Source organism: Calypte anna, chromosome 3, assembly GCF_003957555.1.
Source record: "Calypte anna isolate BGI_N300 chromosome 3, bCalAnn1_v1.p, whole genome shotgun sequence".
NCBI classification, from domain to species: domain Eukaryota; kingdom Metazoa; phylum Chordata; class Aves; order Apodiformes; family Trochilidae; genus Calypte; species Calypte anna.
Window position 1 is genome coordinate 61322994 of NC_044246.1, and position 19854 is coordinate 61342847.

The window sequence follows — 19854 nt, forward strand, 5'->3', positions numbered from 1 at the left end:
ATTACTACTAAGGATTCGTTACAACTGCAGCTAGTCAGAAGGGAATTTATTGAGCATTTTTGAAGTGGTTGATACACAAAAGTAAAAGTGCATTGTACGTGGGAAAAAATTTCTCAGCTGCATTAAACTCACATTGGAACAATTAAATGTTCTGGGAGTAAGGAAGGTTTCCTCATAAGATATTTCTGTTTTGTTTTGTTTTGTTTTTTTATAGTACAATGACAATTAAAGCACAGTAGAGGCTGTAGCAATCAATCCCCATCAGAAGAAACCAGATATACTCTGATGCCTGTGACATACTGGGCAGCATTAACCACAAAAAATTGCCACCAAGTCTCTGCTTGCCACACTACTGTCTGCCATAACCCCTGTGCCCACTACATGTTACAAGGGCAAATGATCTTCTACCATTCCCTGAATGCGTAAAGGTAGGTTTGGAGTAATATAGGGGTTGAGGAACCCTTGAACAAAAGAAAAAACATACAGTGAAAGCAAATGGATATAAAGTGTCTGCTGAAACAGTTAATTGCAGTTTTTGCAATTTATGGCATGGATGCTATTGATGTGATGGCAACAGTAGCAGACTGCTTCCTGTGACAGTGAAGATTTAAAGTACCTTCCATCTCATTCTAGAGGTCACTTCTTGTTTTATGACCAAAGGAAAGAAATCTTTTCATTTAATTCCATAATTCTAGCAATGACATGTCCACATGCACATGCAAAAGCCTATTTTTATGTTGAAAACTGACTGTTGAGGTAAAGTAAAAATGATGCTATAGGGAATGCAGACACATTTCAACACTGGCACAGAAGTATCTGTTAAACACAGTTAAATCAGAGATTATAGCAAACCACATCTTTCAAAGGAAGAAGGTGGAAAAGTTGATTTGAAAGATTAAGAAATATTATGAAACACATCTTTTCCCATTAAAAGTGTGGATTTTCAATGTTATTATCCACACAATGAAATGGTCTGATTAATAAATTGGAAAACCACTATAAATAAAAACTTGCACTTATGCTGTTTTGTATAAAGAAACTCTGACATTCAGGATATCCAAAAGACTTTCCAGAATAGTGATAAGGTAAACGACTGGCAAAAAACCATACTAAGTGGTGCCTGAGACTGCAAACATTGGCTAGTACTGGAAATAATGTAACACCTATTCAGCATACTGAAAAATTTATTCATTTTCATTCAGATGCCAGCCTAAAAAATACTAATTTTAAAATTCTGTAGCTGTAACACTTATGGACTTAACTCATGATTACAATTCTCCTTGACATGTAGGCCACAAACGGAATTATTATTTCAGCAAAGTAGCTACTTCCTCTATTTGCATTAATTTTGCTGTTGTTTAAAATAGAGCTTGAGATATATGATAGTTCAGAATTAAGGCCTGAACTACATCACACTGCAGGATATTAGATATTAGAACTTTATTTCCCTTAAGTACACCAAGCTTTTCATCAATGAATCAATGCCATATTATTAATAATATAGAAGTATTTATGTCTTCGCCAGTAATCTTTCTTTACATTTTAGATGATGACTTGTACTTGGAAATCAGAACTAATGCAGAAACACTGAACTCAGCAGTCACATTTAAAAGCTGAGTTCTGCTAAGCCCCAATTACTCTCTGAGAACCAATCACAGCATTTGAGTGAAACAACGTTCTGCAGTTTGTAGTCCCTGGCCCTACATGCTTAATCTCCTCCTCTTCAACCACTCAAACAAATCACACATTTCATTCTTGACTGACATGATACCTTCAGCCATTTTTAGCATTTCTTAATTTTCTTTATTCTTTCAATTTGCTTTTTAAATGTTTCCAATTTGCTTGAGCTGTACTAGCTGATTTTAATATTAGATAGCTGTATACCCCTGAGAATTGAAGTAAATGCACTCTGTGAAAATCCATGCCTTTTCTTTTTGTATCTGCTTGCCTTGATATCACATGTCCCTCACACAGGGAAAAAAACAAACAAACAAAAAACAACACTAAAAAACCCAACAAACCTCAAATGAAAAAACTCCAATTAAAGTCCTATAAAAGACAAAAATCAGGGAGAACATTAAAACCAGTTCATTGTGCCTTGAAAATATAAGAAATATTATGTACTGTGGACTTGCTGAAACCCTATCTGTATTCTATTTTAAAATGAACAATGATGGTTAAGGGGAGGAAAAAATAAAAAAAGATTGCAATGAAATTAAGTCTTACTCAGTTATGGGGGATGAAGGAGAGGAAGATGCCTTGTTTCAGTCAGGGTTTACTAAGTTTTCTAGAAAGTCTTTTCTCCCCAGTTAGTTTTTAAGACATAAACATACAATCTCACAGGAAATGAGACAGGATAGAAATACGATCCAATTTCACGGAAAAAATTCCAAACAACAGTAGAAGACAAGACATTCAGTATGTTCAAAGCTGAAGGTAGGGCACCAGTACTGTAAAAGGCAATGGTGTTTGGGGCTATATGCTTTCAACTTTTAAATAAAAAAAGTTTTTTGCTCCTGGATATATCGCACTGTCATTCCTTATGTCTTTTAAATAATAATGGGTCATTGATGAACCAATATAATTAAATACAGCTTGGCAGAACCTTCTGTGTGTCTCATGGCACAGAGCACTGCAATTCTTGGTTAAACACTCAGGGCAGCATTAGAAGTTTCACTAAGAGCAAATATTGCTGTAGCAGCAAAAACTGTTCACAAAACTGCAGACTTCAAAAAAACCCACAAAAAGAAGTCTTGTAAAGCTTTGTTGTCCATTTTCAGTGAGAATATTAAAAAAAAAAGAATACCAAAAGAAAAGAATATCAAGCTTGTGAAAAAAAATGGACCAGGATGCCAAAACAGTAGGAAACCTAGCAACTATTTTCAAAGAAACCCATACAACTGACTGATGCAGAAGCAGGATTAATTTCTGAAAAACAACAAAACCAGTCAAAAATTCTCAGAAATGACATTAGTATACGTACAAATGCACTTCATGCCATCACGTGCATGCCGATGCTCACAGCCAGCACACTTCCACCCTGTGAATCCAGGCTTGCAAGTGCACTGCCCAGTGACAGGGTCACAGGGGACAGGCAGGGAACCGTATCGATCGCACTCACATTCCTGGCAGGATCCTCCTGGAGTCTGTGGGTTTCCCGTGTAGCCAGGAGAACATCTAGACATTGTAAACACAAAACCACATTTGGCCAAGTGATATGAATAGTGCACTACAGTGAATACTTGGCAAGAGTGTAGTATATAAACATTCACTCATGAACCATGAGTAATTCTCTCGTGCTTTATGGCTCTGTGCATTTGCAGAAGAAGTGTTACAAAGTGTTCAATAAACTGATAATAACTTTTAATGAGGACATGGAACAGTCTGGGTGGAAGAAGCATGCAAATGGGATTCCATAGCCTTCACAGTTTTCAGCTAGATTTCTATTATACCACAAAAAATTTTCTACATTGGTGATTTTTGGACTACAGATGTTTTTGTCTTTTACAGTCAGTGCCTAGGAGGGCATAATAGTCACCAGAATAAAGGGTATGAGTGACATCAAGACACTGTAAAGCATGGTACCTAATTTTAGATAAATGTCACATTTTTCAGTTTACCTTGTGAGGCCCAGGGAAAAAAAAACCAAACCACAAATCAAAAAGAACTGGACTTTCTATGATTCTATGAATATCTGTGGTATAAATAACATTGATTATCAGTTTACAGTTGGTGTACATGTCTTTTATGACTGAGCTTTAATAAAGAGAAAACAGCTTATCTGAAGATGTATATTTAAACATTAGTAAACATATATTTATAGAATACAAGGACATAGCTCTCCTTCATGTCTTGCGTACCTTCCACTGTCCCTCTTTTTTCTTTTTCCATTCATCCTACCTTTCACAGTACTGGCCTTCATATCCAGGTGGGCATGCAGTACATCGGTAATCATTAGGTCCTTCAGCAACACAAGAAGGGCTAAAACTAAAACAAAAACACATAAAAAGCTTTTTTGACTCTATTGCATCATTTCACTCTAGTCAGCTGTGCAAAAGGGCCCATGGTAAATTCCACTCTTAATGTAAATGAAAACATTTTCTTATGTGTCTAGAAATACATCTAGAACTCTCCTTTCTATTAAGAATTTTGTGAATGCCTTGCTGAGGTACTTGCACACTTAGACAAACACATGAAGGGTAGAACCAAAGAGGGCTGGGGATGGGGAGGGGGAGACAGAGGGGATGGAGACAGAGACAGCCATTGCTGCAGACTTATATGATATAATGATGCCATCACTGTGAAAAGGAAGTAATGGGAAGGATGTGAAAAAAAAAGTAAAATGATTAGGAGGCTAACAAACATTCAGCCTTTCTAGTATGATATAACTTTAATGTGAATAAAAGGAGACAAACCAAAAAGAGTTTATTCAAAGGTAAGAATGATTGGGAGAAAGAAAAGACATAGACATGTGGCATTTTCCCAAGGACATACTGAAGAGAAAAGACTGGCCTACAGAGGTAAAAAAAACCCAAACCTAAAGGCTACCTTCTTCACAATCAGGGAGGAGTCATATTTTAATCACAGAAGACACCAGTTTATTTTTACTAAGGCTTGACCCAGATAACTAGTGACTGAAGTTCATACCTATGGGAACTGTGCAAAGCAATTTGTTGCTGGAATATTAAATGCATTAAATGCCTACACTGACATCTAAAACAAACAAACAAGCATGAAAAAATAAAGAGTAGGTAGGAGAAAAGAAACACAACTAAATATTAAAATTGTTCAATACTGTAAAACTGTTACAGCTCTTTCTGGAACAATAACCTGAAAAGCACAGAGGTGGCTACTGGTGAGCCCAGATCTCCTTCTTTGTACAGTAGTCAGCATCGTATTCTAACGTGCTTATAATGCATTAAATCCATAGTGCTTGAATGAGTACATCAAATAACACCTTTGCAAAAATATGTAAACAAATAGATCTGTTGCTCAAAAACTCATTATCCAACACATTTTCAGCTCTATAAAAATAAATCCACACCTCCACCTTGGGCTCTCTGTTCTTTGTTTTTCCGGCTCATGTTTGAAGTTGACTTCTGATCATACAGGAGTATAACAACAGTATTTAAAACCTTGTGGAGGTTTTTTTTTTTTAATTTCATGCATAAAACTTGTTGCACTATACTCATTCACAAATATTATCATGTCAGTCATGATAATAATAAACCAAGTAAGCTAATGGGTTAGCTCAGAAGGTACCTGCATTTGATGCAGATCACGATAACTTGACCATACACCAGTTGCAGGTAGTTAGATGTTTTTTTCTTAATCTTGAAGAGCTTTTACTGAGCTGCACAACACACACAGATACAAGGTGTGATATCCTAATTTTCCACATAATTCTGTAGCTTTATGGAATTAATCTATTTCACCTAAGCCTATCCATTAAGAAGATGGATCACACAAGTAGTCTCGGCCAGCTGTTCAGGCATCCACTCTCAGCAGTGTGAAATGGAGACACACAGACACATGGACACATTTGAAATAGCTCCTCATCAGCCGTCTCTCAAATGGTGGTTTCTTTCAGTTTTAACATGGGTGAGATGTATAGCTGTCTGTCCCTGCATTTACTCTACAGGCATCAAAATTATTGAAGACTACTGCCAGCAGAAGTAGAAATCTCATCCACAATGTTTAGAGACATCTGAGCTAAGCTCTCTAAAACCCAGGCAGTTCTGCTTCTGGGCATACTGAGATCTGACTTGTCTCTCCACAGCACTAAGAAACTGTATGGCTAGCTCATGATGAAGTTCATTTTCTAATTTCAGAATAGGTGCTATTCTCTCATCTCCTATGATGGCTTTTAACAAAAAAGCCTCATGATGACTTTGATGTAAGCATGATACCAAAGGCCCTGACAACATCCACAGCCATGCAGACCAAGTGGCTGCTTTGCTTACTCGTCCTTCCTCAGGCTGCTCGGCAGGTTGAGGGAGCACTCAGGACGTATGTACTACCTGTAGTCCACACAGGTCTCAACTGTAGAGCACATCAGCAGCACCCACTGCCTGGGTTTTATGTTAGCTTTCAGACAAGGTACTAAACTGATTTCTGGAGCCCAGTATGGAGAATCTGTCTAAATTCCTGTGGCTGGTGAAGAGTCCTGCTCACTTTCTGCTGCAACACCTGTATTTATGAGCAGACAAAGGTTCTTAGGTTTTAGAAAAAGATAGGATTGAATGATATTTTCAGCACTTTCTACTTCCAGTTAGTAAAAGGAAAAATTGGGGTATTTTTGCTGAGATGCAAGGCTGAGAAGAGTCTCAGTCTTGTTCTTTGTAACTTGAATGCCCTTTCCTGAAACTAGTAGGTAGAACACATGATGAATTGGAAAGAAAATATTAATGTAAAAGAGTACAATGCAGAAAAACATGGACTTAAGGAGATATTATAACTTAATGAGACAAAGGGTATTTCTTTCAGCCCCTTCTATAATTGTTTGGGTATTTTCAGTTTGGTATTTGCAAGGTTTGGAAGTCTTCTTATGAGCAATTGCCACAGATAAAAAAATCATCATGTGTTTAGCAACTTAAGTTTGAGAAAAGGATTCTCTCCTTCAAAATAAAACTCAGACGATACTAAAATAACAAAATTAAGGAAAAAGAAGAAAAAAAACCATCCCAGACTCTCTGATGTACTGGCTGAAATACTCACAAAAACATCCTAAAAGCACAGCAAAATTGTTTTAAGGAACATTTCCAACCTTTGAAGAGATCATGAAACACAAACCTTTTCAGAGCAGTACTAGGGTATGATTCCAAAATTCATTACGAGCATTTCAGCAAAACAACAAACAAATCCCAAGTGCTAAAGTATCGTCTGTGGGTAATAATAAGGAGACATTGCAGCAAGGCTCATTAGCATAAAGCAACCAATAAAATTTATGCTGCAATAAGTATATTGCTTTTAAATTATTCTATCTTTCACAAATTGCCTAAAACTCATGTAACATTAAATAAAGAATCAATAAATTCCACAGTGGAGCAAGAAAGCCACTATAATACATTTATACCAACATAATATATGAGCTCAAGACTTTTTAAAGCTCCCTTGTGGCTTTATTGTACTTGAGTTCTGCTCTAGCTTCATTTGTGAGAATGTCTTTAGAACACACATTCATTATTTGTCAAGCAATGTATTTTCTAGCACTTATTCATTTATTCATCACAAGCTAGCAAGGGAGCAATTTCTGACTTCCAAAGGAAGATCAATTAGCAACAGTAGGTATGAAGTTTTTTAGTATGGATTTCATAGTATAGTTCTCCTGTAACCACCTGAAAAACACAGTGAGGCCCAAAAAAAGTTCTTGCTTTCTGGACAGGTAATTTTGCATCAAGAGTATACTTACTTATTACTAGGAATGGGCAGTGGACAAGCACAAGGCTGGCAGTCATCTGGAGAGCCTTGGACAATGCCATAAAATCCCAGAGCACATCTCTCACAATGATGACCAGCAGTATTGTGCTGACAGTTCTGCAGAGAAAGGAGACATGATGAAAGCTGTATTTGAGAATTTCAAGAAAGAACACAACATTTTATTCCCAGCCACAGAGATTCAAACTTATTTTAAGTCATAATTTCTCTCTCCATGATATGATTCACAATGGGACTGCTTGTTTAAGCATCTGTCAAATGCCTGCTGAGTTATATATGGGTTTACAAGAAGAAAGAAAGGAGGCCTGTAGCTAGCCAGATGTATCCTACAGAATTTCTTATCCCATTCATCCTTCCTTCCTTTTTTTGTTCCAGGGGTTGAAGCAGAAGAAATAATAAATTAAAATTCAATTTTACTGTATCTAGTCACATGTATTATTACCTATAAAAGGGTTTAGTGCCCAACACGTGGTACATTACCTCCTTAGTTTGTAGTTTTTCTTTTTACACAAGTAGTAATTCAGTGGCAATAATGCAGTGCATAATCTGGACTCTATAAAATCAGATTGGAAAGCTTTGAAGGTAGATGGTTTCCTTTTTCAAACCCCCTTTAACTTTGGCATTTAAGCTATTAAGCAAAACGAGTTTAAAATATTGCCCTCCTCTTTTTTTTAGATCAGTTACACAACTTATGAATTTTATTTCAAGATCCACCTAGTCCATGAGTTCAGAAATCCAATACCTGACAAATTGATGTTTCAGGGTCACACATAGTACTGTGTCCATGACACTGGCACAAAACACAGGTGCCTAAGGGCTGAGCAGGTGTCCTTCCTGCAGGTGAAGGTGGAAGCCTATAAAATCCTGGAGAGCATGACTGCAATAAAAAAAGATGCAGAAGAAAACAGATCATTACAGAGTGCACTAGGTATGGGGGAGCACTGCAAGCTCATCTTTCCAATCACCGGTTTTTACAAGTTGTGAAAAGAACCTGACAGTCTTCCAGCTGTGTTACAAACTATATACAGTACTTTACAGATAATAAGAGTCAGGCCTAATTGGAAACATGGCTGAAAAATCCCTGGAGCACTCCACTGGCACCAGGCATTTCATATTACAGCTTGAGAGACCTTGCATTCAGATGCAGAACACCTCACTGCTCTCACTGTGCATCAAGCATCATTCCTTTCATTTCTGAAGAATAAGGTTTGTTTCTGAAATACATTTTTTCCGTGGACTATAGAGAGTAAGCATGAGGATTTTTTTTCTTCACCCTTGGTGATTTTTTTCAGGTTTGACAAGCTAATATCTGCCTACATACTGCCTGATGGATAACAAGCAAAAGCTGAACAATAATAATCAAAAACCTGGCTGCATTATTTATAGCTATGTAACTTAAAGACCATAAAAGTAAAGAATTCAAAGTATTAAAGGGTTTACATGTCTTGGGACTATTAGCCCCAAATCAAATTTATCTATCTATCACTAAGTCTCCTCTATCCTAGCTTGGCAATAAAATTCTGAGAGAGCCCCACAAATTACTAGTAAAGCTGACATGGGAAAAATCAAGCACTTGATCTTTATTATTATGCAAATGTATTAAAATGTCTACATAGCTCACAGAAAGCACTCAGTTATGACAGCATAAAAATACAAACAAAAACATTTTGAGGGGTAAGTGCCTACAGGCAAGTCACTTTTCCCCTGTATAAATCCCTCCACCCAGTGGTGCTAGGAGCCTGTGAAGGCTCTGATAAGGTAATTTCCTAGTGTCGACAGCAAAATGGAAAGAATGTCAACAGTACACTTTTCACACAGCAATAAAATGGATGCAAAAGAAAACCAAAGAGAATCTGAAGTAAGTAACTTTTTGCGTTTAAAAGCCTGATTCTTCAATCAAGCAGTAGCTGACATCTTAAATTCTACACATATGACATTGCTCTGAGACTTTTACAATCATTGCCAAATCCTCCAGGAGCCTAAGTTATGGAAAAAGCATAAATACAAATATTTTCTTTAGGACCACAAAGAAAATAATCCCATGCTTTCCCCCCTTTATTTTAACTCAGACTACATTAAGATCTCTGAAGCACAGAAACAGTCTATCTGCTTTTGCATGGTTTGTGAAGAATTCCAATTTAGATAAATAATCTCAAATGAAAGCAATTTTTTTTAGTACGATTTCCTATTTTTTCCTCCCTTTCCATCTCCAGAAGAATTCTTGTCCAAACAGAAGATTGTACAAAGCATAGATTTAGAATCTAAGTAGTGATAAATGGTGCATCCTGAAACATATCTTTTTGCTGACATCCTATTGACACTTTTCTCATCTATTTTGATCTGAGCATTTATGAGATGAAATGGGACACACATGAAAGATGAAGATGACTACATTTTTTTATTACTAGTTTGGAAGTTTTTAAGAAGTAGCCATTAGGGATACTCTTACCACGGCTTTTTCAGCCTTCTACTAGATTAATTTAACAACAACAACAACAAAAAGGATATAAATGTAATTTGTAGTAAAAAGAGTTGTGTACATAAAACTCACAATGCAATTACAGAATAAATCATGAAATAGATACCTATACCCTGTTATAATTATCTAAAACAATGCCTAGGAATCAGATACTTTTCTCCTGCTGAAATTAAATAGAGCACACCATAACCTACACTGAGCACATTAAAAATAAACTAAGTTATGAGTGTGTCAGGATTGCACAATTAAGCCCAAAGTATAAAGGTTGCAACTGAGACATTTACTCTGACCTTAGGTGGGTGTGAATCAAAATAAAGTTCTAATTACATTATAATGTTTTTTCCCTGAAAAATATATTTTTTACAATATTTTTATTTAATTTTGTACTGAGCAACTGCTGTAACTGTTGATTTCTCATATGTGTTTTTATACACATTCAGGTGTATGCTCTTATTGCAAAGAGAATGCCTTCATTCCCCTCCTTCAACACATTTCCTATGAACTCACTGCTCCTGTTGCCTCATTAACTGTGGAACACAATTCCAAGCAACATCTGAAAGGAGCAGAGTTCTTGCAGATGACAAAGCACCTTTCCTTGCATTTACTGGCTCCATTTTTTTTTGCACAGTATTAATTTGGGGTAACCCTGCATAAGATCCCAGTTAGTCAGGATGTTTGAGGGATTTGCAGAACAGTCAAGATGTTGCTTCCTACTGCCTGCACCTAAGAATTGCAACAAAGCAATTTGAAATTGCTACTGATGCTTAGAAACAAACCACAATGTTTTGCACATGGAAGGGCTTTCAGTCTCATCATCAAGAGTGCAAAATATTCAAAAAATATTCAAAAATATTAACTTCTACTCTGCAGTTGACATACTACATCTTAAAACACCCTCTTGGTACCTATCATGATACATTTTACAAAAGCATACAAGTCAGCTGATTTTCTATAAAACTTGTGTGCTTTTGAAATATGCAGTCTTCAGTATGAATAATGCTTAGAACCCCACTCACTCTAAAAAAAGTGTATATATACAAGGACCACCAAATTCATGGATCAACACTTCTCTCAGTGTTCAGTGATTTAGAAATTTGCCAATAACTCAACTGTTCCTAAGGACAAAGCAAAATACACTATTTGGACCATGTTCCAGAATTTCTGCTCCTCTTTATAAGCAGTCCCATTGCTTATACAAAGGGAACTCAATTTTACCAGGAGGGAAGCTTTTGTGTATGGACTGAGCAAGATCATCTCTGCTCTTAGAAGACATGATATTTAATTGTATTGTGTATTATGGCCTCATCATAACACAACAACATATTATAACCTATTGTACACATTACACTGTTGCTGTTGTACACATAGTATTATACCCTTATCTGTCCATAAAGACTTGATCAGTCAACATCAGTGACACCACTAAGCCTCAGAGATGCTGACCCAGTTATAACTCCCATTCCTATATTCTAAGTTTTTTTACTCATCACCATGGTTTCAGTGACATATATGCCTAAAGCACAAAAAAGTGCTTCAATTCCTTGTGAGAATATCCTTAGGAGGTACTTGATAGAGAAGGAATAGAAGTAATTAAATTAAGGGAGAGTTGTTGCCAGTTAAATGAATTCACACCCTAATTACTTATCACACCTTCCTGATGAATGGACCAAAGACGGCATAAAGACTCTTACTGGAAGCTAAGGTAGTACTGTACCTCACAAGATAAACCAGAATATCCCAATGGGCAGTCACATTTCTCAATCAAATAAGCCTGAGGAGTCATCCCAGACACAGTGCCGCCTTCAGCAACTTCCATTGAGATCTCAGAAATCCTGGAAAAAAGGAGCAAACATCTCTAATGAGATTACCCAAGCACTAACTCAAACCCAGCTAGTTCATAGTCAGCTAACATGGGAGAAAATGGATCTTATTTGGCAATCTGCAGGCTTCTTGATCAACAGGAGACAAACAGCATTATTTTTGTTTATCCTAAGTAAACAATAAAGCTACCACCACTGCCAGCCTCATTTTCCTTTTTTTTTTTTTTTTTTTGGCAATAGCAGAACTAAATTGTCTCTCCCGCTTGATTTTCTCTTTTTTAAATCTCTTTTCAGCCAAACTATTAACAGCTTATATCTGATTCTGTATTTGGAAAGAATCATTAAGAAATTGAAGTCACACACTAAATGCAGTTCCAATTAATGATTCTCAGAGGTACAGCAGTAAAATTGTTCACTAAATGAGCTTTTAATGAGGCAAATAGTTAAAAAACCCATATAAATCTATCCTCAGCAACTAAAGCAACTTAATAAGCTCTAGACCACTCTTTAAAGATATTGGACATTTGCATTTTAGCAAGAGTTTTAATATCTGTAGCCAGATATTTTTTCTTCCCCCCCCCCCCCTTAGAATCTTTTAGAAACATAAGCAAACAAAAGCAAACAGGAAATCCTACTACAGAAACATCAGATAGGGATATGTTTCATGGTAGAACTTATGACATTTTAACTTTCCAAGCATTTTTGTGATTGTCTGTAGGGCTAAAACTGAGGAGCTCATGCAACTGCTCACCTCCTCCTCATCATCATCCTCATAATCCATCCATCTATTACCAAACCTTGATTATTGAGTCCCTGAGTAACACTCTTCTGTATATTGATGTATAGGCATCAATGTTAGGATGGCTTTAGGAAAAGCAAATGTCTACTGCTGAACTTAGTTTTGTGATTGAACCTAAGTGACCAGACTCACACCTCATGCTACTTTGTGTCAATGCAAAATTCCCAAATCCTCTAGTTACTTCAACACTGTGCTCCTGACTACCTGAAGAAAAGGGTTCAGTGGAGCAGGGAAACCGAACAAAAAAAAAAACCCCAATGAAACAAAGCCAGTTAAAAGAAGAGGACTACAAGTAAAGAGGGCAAAACCATTCAGATCCAATATATCAATGTAAGTTTATACTCTGAAAATTTATTAGAAAAACAACATGAAATCTTCCTCTCACATCATCTTCAAGGCTGAGGTAATGGTCTGTGTGCTGCAAAAATGAACTATTTATTGTCAGAAAGCTGTATTTACATAATGATACAGTCTGGGACCACAAATGTCCCTGTCGTTTCTGTGAAAATATTACTTAAGGAAGGTCAGGCCTGGATGATTCTTGGAACAAGTCTAATAGGCAACAGTCCAACAACTGCTACCTGATCAGTGTCAGAGATATTGAAATAATTTACAGTAAAATTGAAAGCATACTTCCAATTCAAACTCATTTATTATCACAGCCCAGTTGCCTAAAAAGCAAGCCAAAATCTAATAAAATAAATGTTTCATTTTAAAGCAATGAATGTGAAAACAAGGGCAAAAAAATGAACAACATAAGAGAAAAATGCTTAGCTTTGGATTCTGTGCAGAAATCTCTAAATCACTAGTAATGCTTCAGCTTTGAAGCAGAAACAACATTAGTATTCTGCTATACTATATAGCTAATACAGCGCTAATGCCAGAACTTGATTTTAAAATAGGCTTTTCCTCTAGTTTGTCACTTATTTGCAGCTTTTAAATTCTGCAATTAAAATTAAGGCACTCTTAAAAACCTTAAAAAATTTAAAAAAACCCTCATATATTTAATTTCCTCCTCCCATACAGTTTCTTTTCCTTTATACTTTTCTACTGTGTACAGTCCAGTATAAAGAGAAGCTTTATTAGTTTAGAACAGTGCCTTTATTTAGAAAGCACAACACATTGCATTTAAACAAATGTATTATTATAAGTTGCTTAATTCAAACATTTGTTTAAAGCTGAGCATAAATATTGTCCTTGAGAGGGTCTCGGATTATTTTTCATAAAAGCCTTCAATTTTTACACAAGCTAATATTCCACTAACCTTTAAAAGCATTTGGGGGTGATTTTTTTTGTGGTCTTAAGCAAAATGTCCTCTCAAATAATTCAAGGTACTAACTTGAAAAAAGTAATATTGCATTCCTGCAGTTTATTTTCTACTTGAAGTCTCAGATGCCGTGTGATCGAGTTTACCTACTATAACTACTGTAATATAACCACTCCCAAAACCAAATATGTTATGATATGCAGGGTTTTGGTTTCAGATGGAGAGTTACCAGAAAGCACAGAAGAACTCTTTGTTAAGTGACCTGTAAAGCCCTTCTCTGTTCTTTGTGTCATTACTAGGCAGCCTTGATAAAATGGTGGTGTGTTACAATGCAGGTCAAGTTCAGTCACAATGGTCAGATGCATCTCAGAACATCATCATGAAAACAGAGGTTCATTTTTGTGACTTATGTTGCTTGAGATATTATTCAGTTTTTACTACAGCTGAACTAGGATCTGTAATGCATAAAGAAAAGGGAAGGGAGAAAGAGATACTAAAGATGGAGATGCTTCTTAAATTTTCCATGTCACGTTGGAGTTACTTTCCTATCTTTTTCCATGGAAACTCTGTGTTCTTGTCATACAACAGGCAAAAATTGATTTTACCTAAACTAATGAAACCAATATAAAACATTAATGACACCTGTTGTTAATATTTAGCATCTAGGCTAGCTCTAGCATCTAGAGCACGTCTGATGAATACTTTCAGTGAATTATATACTATAAATAGAGAAAACAGCAATGACTGTGCTTTCTGTCACACAATGATGCAATGTTGCATTGTATCTGTCCTACTATTCTCCTTCATAAATTCCAAAGGTCATGTTCTTAATAGGCCTATTTGTGACCTAGAAATTTAGAAATAATTTTAGCCTATCACTTTTATGACAGTCATGGAAAGGACCCCCGGAGGCCTTTGGAGTATAACTCAAATTACTCTTGTGTCCTTACTAATAATTTTTGCTTGCAAGGGATACTGCAGATTAGTTAAAAACTTTCAGGAACAATTTCTGTGATCTATTTTAGAACTTATTTGCTCCCAGAAATTTTTCTCTCTAGTCAAATGCAAATCTTTCCAGCTGAATTTCGAGCTCATCTTTTTTTGACTTACCCACCATGGCAACAGAAAACTGTTTCTTTTTTTTTTTCCTTGTGATAACTAAATCTGTTTTTTCACATATTATCTCAGTCATATTATCTGACCTCTGATGATGTTCACTTTATCCTCTGAACACTAACAATTTTTGTTTGAATTCCGCCGTTTCACTACTTTTGGGTGGAAGATCAATTTTTTGCACTTTGCAGGCTGTACCTTGTTATAACTGCAGCAACAATACTAGCATTCCTCAACATCATCATCACGAATCGTGTTCACCTGGTGATATGTTGTAAACAACAGAACCCTCCTTGAAAAATAGTTAACTAAGCAGTTGTTCCTTTATTTTCAATTGTCTACTGCTTCCAAAGTGTAAAATCATATAGTTGACTTACAAACTGCAGCAGATTTTCGTACAATTCTTCTCATCTTGCTGTCTGATGTCCAATTCAATCTTATTAAACATTAACTTTATTTCATTATCTAACTCATTAATGAATACACTGAATAGAAAATGTTAAACAAAACCAGCCCTTATATATTGGATTAAGTCTCATTTAACTAAAGGGCTCTTTCATCTTTGAATTTTTCCCTCATTTCCCATTTGTAAGAGAAAATTCCATCACATGCTAACATTTATATTTAATTACAGGATCATGTTTGCATAAAATAGACATTTATTGAAAACTGCTTTGGTTTTCTTTCAGGATGTGTGTCCTTGTATGTGTTTTCCATTAGAGGAACCTAAAAATAAGGATTTTGTTTGCCTATTGTGATTTGCATTTTCTACTGAATAAAATTTCCCTCTCCTGCATCTTCTGCTATGCTGAATGCTCACTCTTTCTGTTCTTCTGTTGTGCAACTGCTTGTAGCTTATGTTATAAATAAAAATTCTGCTGAAAGCTCTATCAAGTTATCTGTGACTACCACACAATTTCAGACCACTGCATGAAATAGTTACCTGCTCTGCCTCATGATATTGCCATGAGTAGCCTTAATAAGAATGTAATGAACATCATACAAGACATTCATGAAGTCCTCCCGGGACACAGCTCTACTTGGTCTTGGGTCATCTCCATAATGCTTCCATGTGAAATCTGCTTGGGAGATTGTCTTGTTGACACCCGGGTCATCATGATAGTATTCCCAGGGCACCCTTTGGTCAGCACCATAATATTCCCATTCATGCTGAAAGACAGTAATACAAAACCAGAGTATTAACAGGATTACGAAGAACCAGGTGTTAAAATTCTGGGGGGGAAAAAAAACAAACAAAAAAAAAGATGGAAATGTTACCTCTGTCAGCTCGATCTCATGCCTTGTCAGTTGTCCAATCAGAGGGGCAGCCATATGCCGGACAATAATTCTTGTATGAGTGGGAGGCCCACCTCTTATGATGACTTGTGGGTAGTAAGTAGTAAAGCCTGTCTCTTCTCGTGCTTCAAAGTAGATTGCATATTTCAGTTTCCCTCCATAAGAGGTCAGCTAACAAAGCAAAGCACAAAGTACAGGAAGAAATCTCATTTTTATTTAGCCTGGGTATATGTAGGAACGAGATACATTCTGCAACTGTGTGCAGTCTGATGAATGTGAATGTGGTAGAAAATAGCAATACATGCTTGTGGAACTATCCAGGGACAAGAGCTGTGTTAAAAAATAATGATTGGCAACCTATCATTGTACTACACTAAACCCAAAACATTATCTATTCATTTATATGCTCCTCAAATTTGTGTTTAGAGAAAGAGACATCTATACTCTCTCGTGCCAAAACAAGAAATATCAGAAGTACAAAAAAAAAAAATCATTACAGAGGCAGATAACAATCTCCAAAAGGAGGGTTATTTCAATAATTTTCTCTTTTGTAACTTGCAACAAGCTGGTTTTTTTTTTTTTTGGAGAGAAGCAAAGCGTTACAAGAGAGTCATATTAAGTTAATGCAGGTAATTTTTCATATAACATTTTTATGAGAGAATTTATATAGTGTTCATGTTGTAGATGTATGGATTTCCGTGATAACAGAGCAAATAATTTTTAATAATGAAATGGCATTTATTTACTTTTGAAGTACTTTCAACTGTGCAATGATGTGCACATTGGAAAGGAAAATAGACACTGCAAAATACAAATATAAGATTAAAAAAAATTATAAATCCATGTCGGTATTCAGTGGAATTTTATGTTTACCTTTTGTCCCTCAAACTGCTCTGGAAGTCTCCAGTAAACAGGTTCTGATCGAAGATCCTGCATCACCTGCTCAATATTTGCTACTATTTCAGGAGGCTGGAATGCAATCCCCGAAAGGGTGCTGCGCTGAAGCTTTTCATCCACCAGTGGTATAATCATTTGCTCTGGCTTCAAGGTCAACTATAAATATTTAAAAAAAAACAAAAATCAACAAGAAAATTGACTCTCCTTTTCCCCATCAAGTGTTAGTCTTTAAATTCTATCTCTTTAAAAAATTCTTTCTGGGCAATATAATTTCACATCATGAACAATTTGTCACAAAAAATTCTTACTGCTCCTTCAGGTGTAAACAGTGACAATAATGACTTTCCCCTCAAGCCTTTTGTACCTCGTCCTCATGTTAACAAAGAGCATCCTAGCATCCTAACATTGGTTAAAATAGTTTCATCAGCAAGTGATGGCAGTAATTTTCTTGTAGCGGTTTTCGTAGTGCTATTTCAGTCTTGAATAAGCTCTTTTTTTTTTTTTTTTTTTTTTCCAAATTTGAAAAATCATCAACAAACAATGGAAAAAAACCCAAATTAACTGAACCATGAGAAATTTATGCTGGACAACACGCATTTGTGACCCTTAAATACCTGGGAAAACTTTGCATCATATACCAGAGATTAATGCACTGGACTGCATAATTTCCCCATGTGAACAGCTAGGTCTTCTGGGTTTTAATAGCTTGATTTGGCTTGACATCAGCCACCCTATGACTAGTTTTCTTGTCTACTTATTTACTTTTAAAGCCTTGACCCCAATTGTCTAATGGAACATATTGCTCCTTCCACCTTTCAAAGTATAGGGAAGAAAATGACTGCTTAAATGTTTGGCCATTTTCTAGCTACCTCTCAGTGCCTGACTAAAAGATGTCAGCAGGAAACAACATTATCGCATTACACGGCTCAGCAGTTTTCTACTCACCCACATGCGAATCAGCCCCCGTGCCTCACTGCACTGTGTACTCAGGCCAAAGCAATAGCAACTGCTGCAGCCAAGTGGGTTTCTGGCAGAGAGACCAAATGTGCCAGACTTGCACCTGTCACAGTGGACACCTTCCACATTAACCTGGAAGCAAGACAATAATATTAAAAAAAAAAAAAAAAAAGGAAAAAAAAAAAAAGAAAAAAAGAAAAAGAAGAAAGTCACTTTCACTTGGAGGTAGTAATAAGCAAAAGAAAATCATACAGTGGTGATAATAACAGGGTGCAGAAAGAAATAATAAGCACAACGAAATATCCAGGGAACATTCCAGCTTCTTATCATGTCTGTATGCAAACATATGCAGTTAGTGTTACTGAGGCATTTACATTTAATGTATCTCCATTAATTAACTATTTACATAATAGCAGCTTTCCAGTATCTAAAGGGGACCTACACGAAAGCTGGGGTAGGGTGTTTTGCAGAGGTGTGCAGCAAGAGTACATGGAGCAATGGTTTCAAACTTGAAAACGAAAGGTTTCGGTTAGACATTAGAAAGAAATTCTTTAGTGTGAGGGTGGTGAGACAATGGAAGAGGTTGCCCAAGGAAGTTGTGGGTGCCCCCTCCCTGAAAGTGTTCAAGGTCAGGTTGGATGGGGCTTTGAGCAACCTGGTCTGGTGGGAGGTGTCCCTGCCCATGGCAAGGGGGTCAGAACTAGATGATCTTTAATGTCACCTCCAACCCTGGTTATTCTATACTTCTGTGATTTAAATCCACTGGATAGCTCTGAGCTATGCATGCTAGCTTGGAACTGCCAGTTGTGAGCACAGAAAAATCAAAAGGCATTTTGGGAATGATAAGAAAACTATGTTCTGAAATTGCCAGGGTTAATCAAGCCTTTTGTTTCGTAGGAATTAGCTTTGACAAGTTAGAAAGTTTAAGTTGCAATACTAAATGTTCTTGTGGAATATTTTAATGGAAATATTGTATAGAAAAGCTTTGCCCTCTTGTGATTGTTTTCCACATCATTGTACAGTATTAACAATGCTGAAAGCTTTCACTGTTGCAATGTCAGTGCTTTTACTTTAATTTTTCAATTAATCCAAACAAAAAAGTGTACCAAGATGTTTTTTTAAAAATCACCCATATGAAAACACTGATGGGCTTTTCCTCTCCCTGCTTCTTTTCCTTTTGAGAATCATGTGAAGAAGCCAATCTAAAAAACAAATTCAACTTCCCAACCTTTATACAGGAAACCAGCGGCTTCCCCAAGGATTTACCCCTTCTAACCCTCATTTCCACGTGTAATTCAGCAAATGTGCCTGCACCATATTTAGCTTAGATTTTGCTGCTTTTTGTCAGGGCTGAAAATGGGCCTCCTGAGCCTTTGAAAGCTCATTTCTGCACCTATAACAGCAGGTTTGAATGGGAACTATTACAATTTTATAAAAATCTAGCTTCTTCAGTATATATAACTCAAAAAAGATACACAAAAGGTTAACCAACCCTAGATTTAAATTCAACTTCAGATTTAAATTTAGGAAAAAAAAATCTTTGACTTAATTCAGTATTATTTGTCAATTTTCAGACATAACATGTGAATTTTACTTGCTTTGCATTTTGTTTCGTGTCAATTGCAGTTTCTTATCATCAATCATCAGCTAAATATATACTGCTAAGTTTCACTAACAGAAACATAGAAATAACTATATTATCCTTATAAGAATAAGCAAAGAAACATTGCTATTTAAAAATGACATGAATTCCCATTCATTCCACTTGGTGTTTACAAGAGCTACAAGA

The 19854-nt window shown here is 36.2% G+C and overlaps 1 protein-coding gene across 1 annotated transcript in view; it reads right to left on the bottom strand.

Annotated features, from left to right (window-relative positions):
• Positions 1–19854, bottom strand: part of LAMA2 (laminin subunit alpha 2) — a 352582-nt gene that overhangs the window by 93405 nt on the left and 239323 nt on the right. Inside the window, 9 exon segments of the mRNA XM_030447547.1 lie at positions 2984–3177; positions 3901–3987; positions 7412–7536; positions 8180–8314; positions 11631–11748; positions 15859–16085; positions 16194–16382; positions 17085–17264; positions 18054–18197. Of these exon segments, the coding sequence (XP_030303407.1) occupies positions 2984–3177; positions 3901–3987; positions 7412–7536; positions 8180–8314; positions 11631–11748; positions 15859–16085; positions 16194–16382; positions 17085–17264; positions 18054–18197 (1399 nt within the window).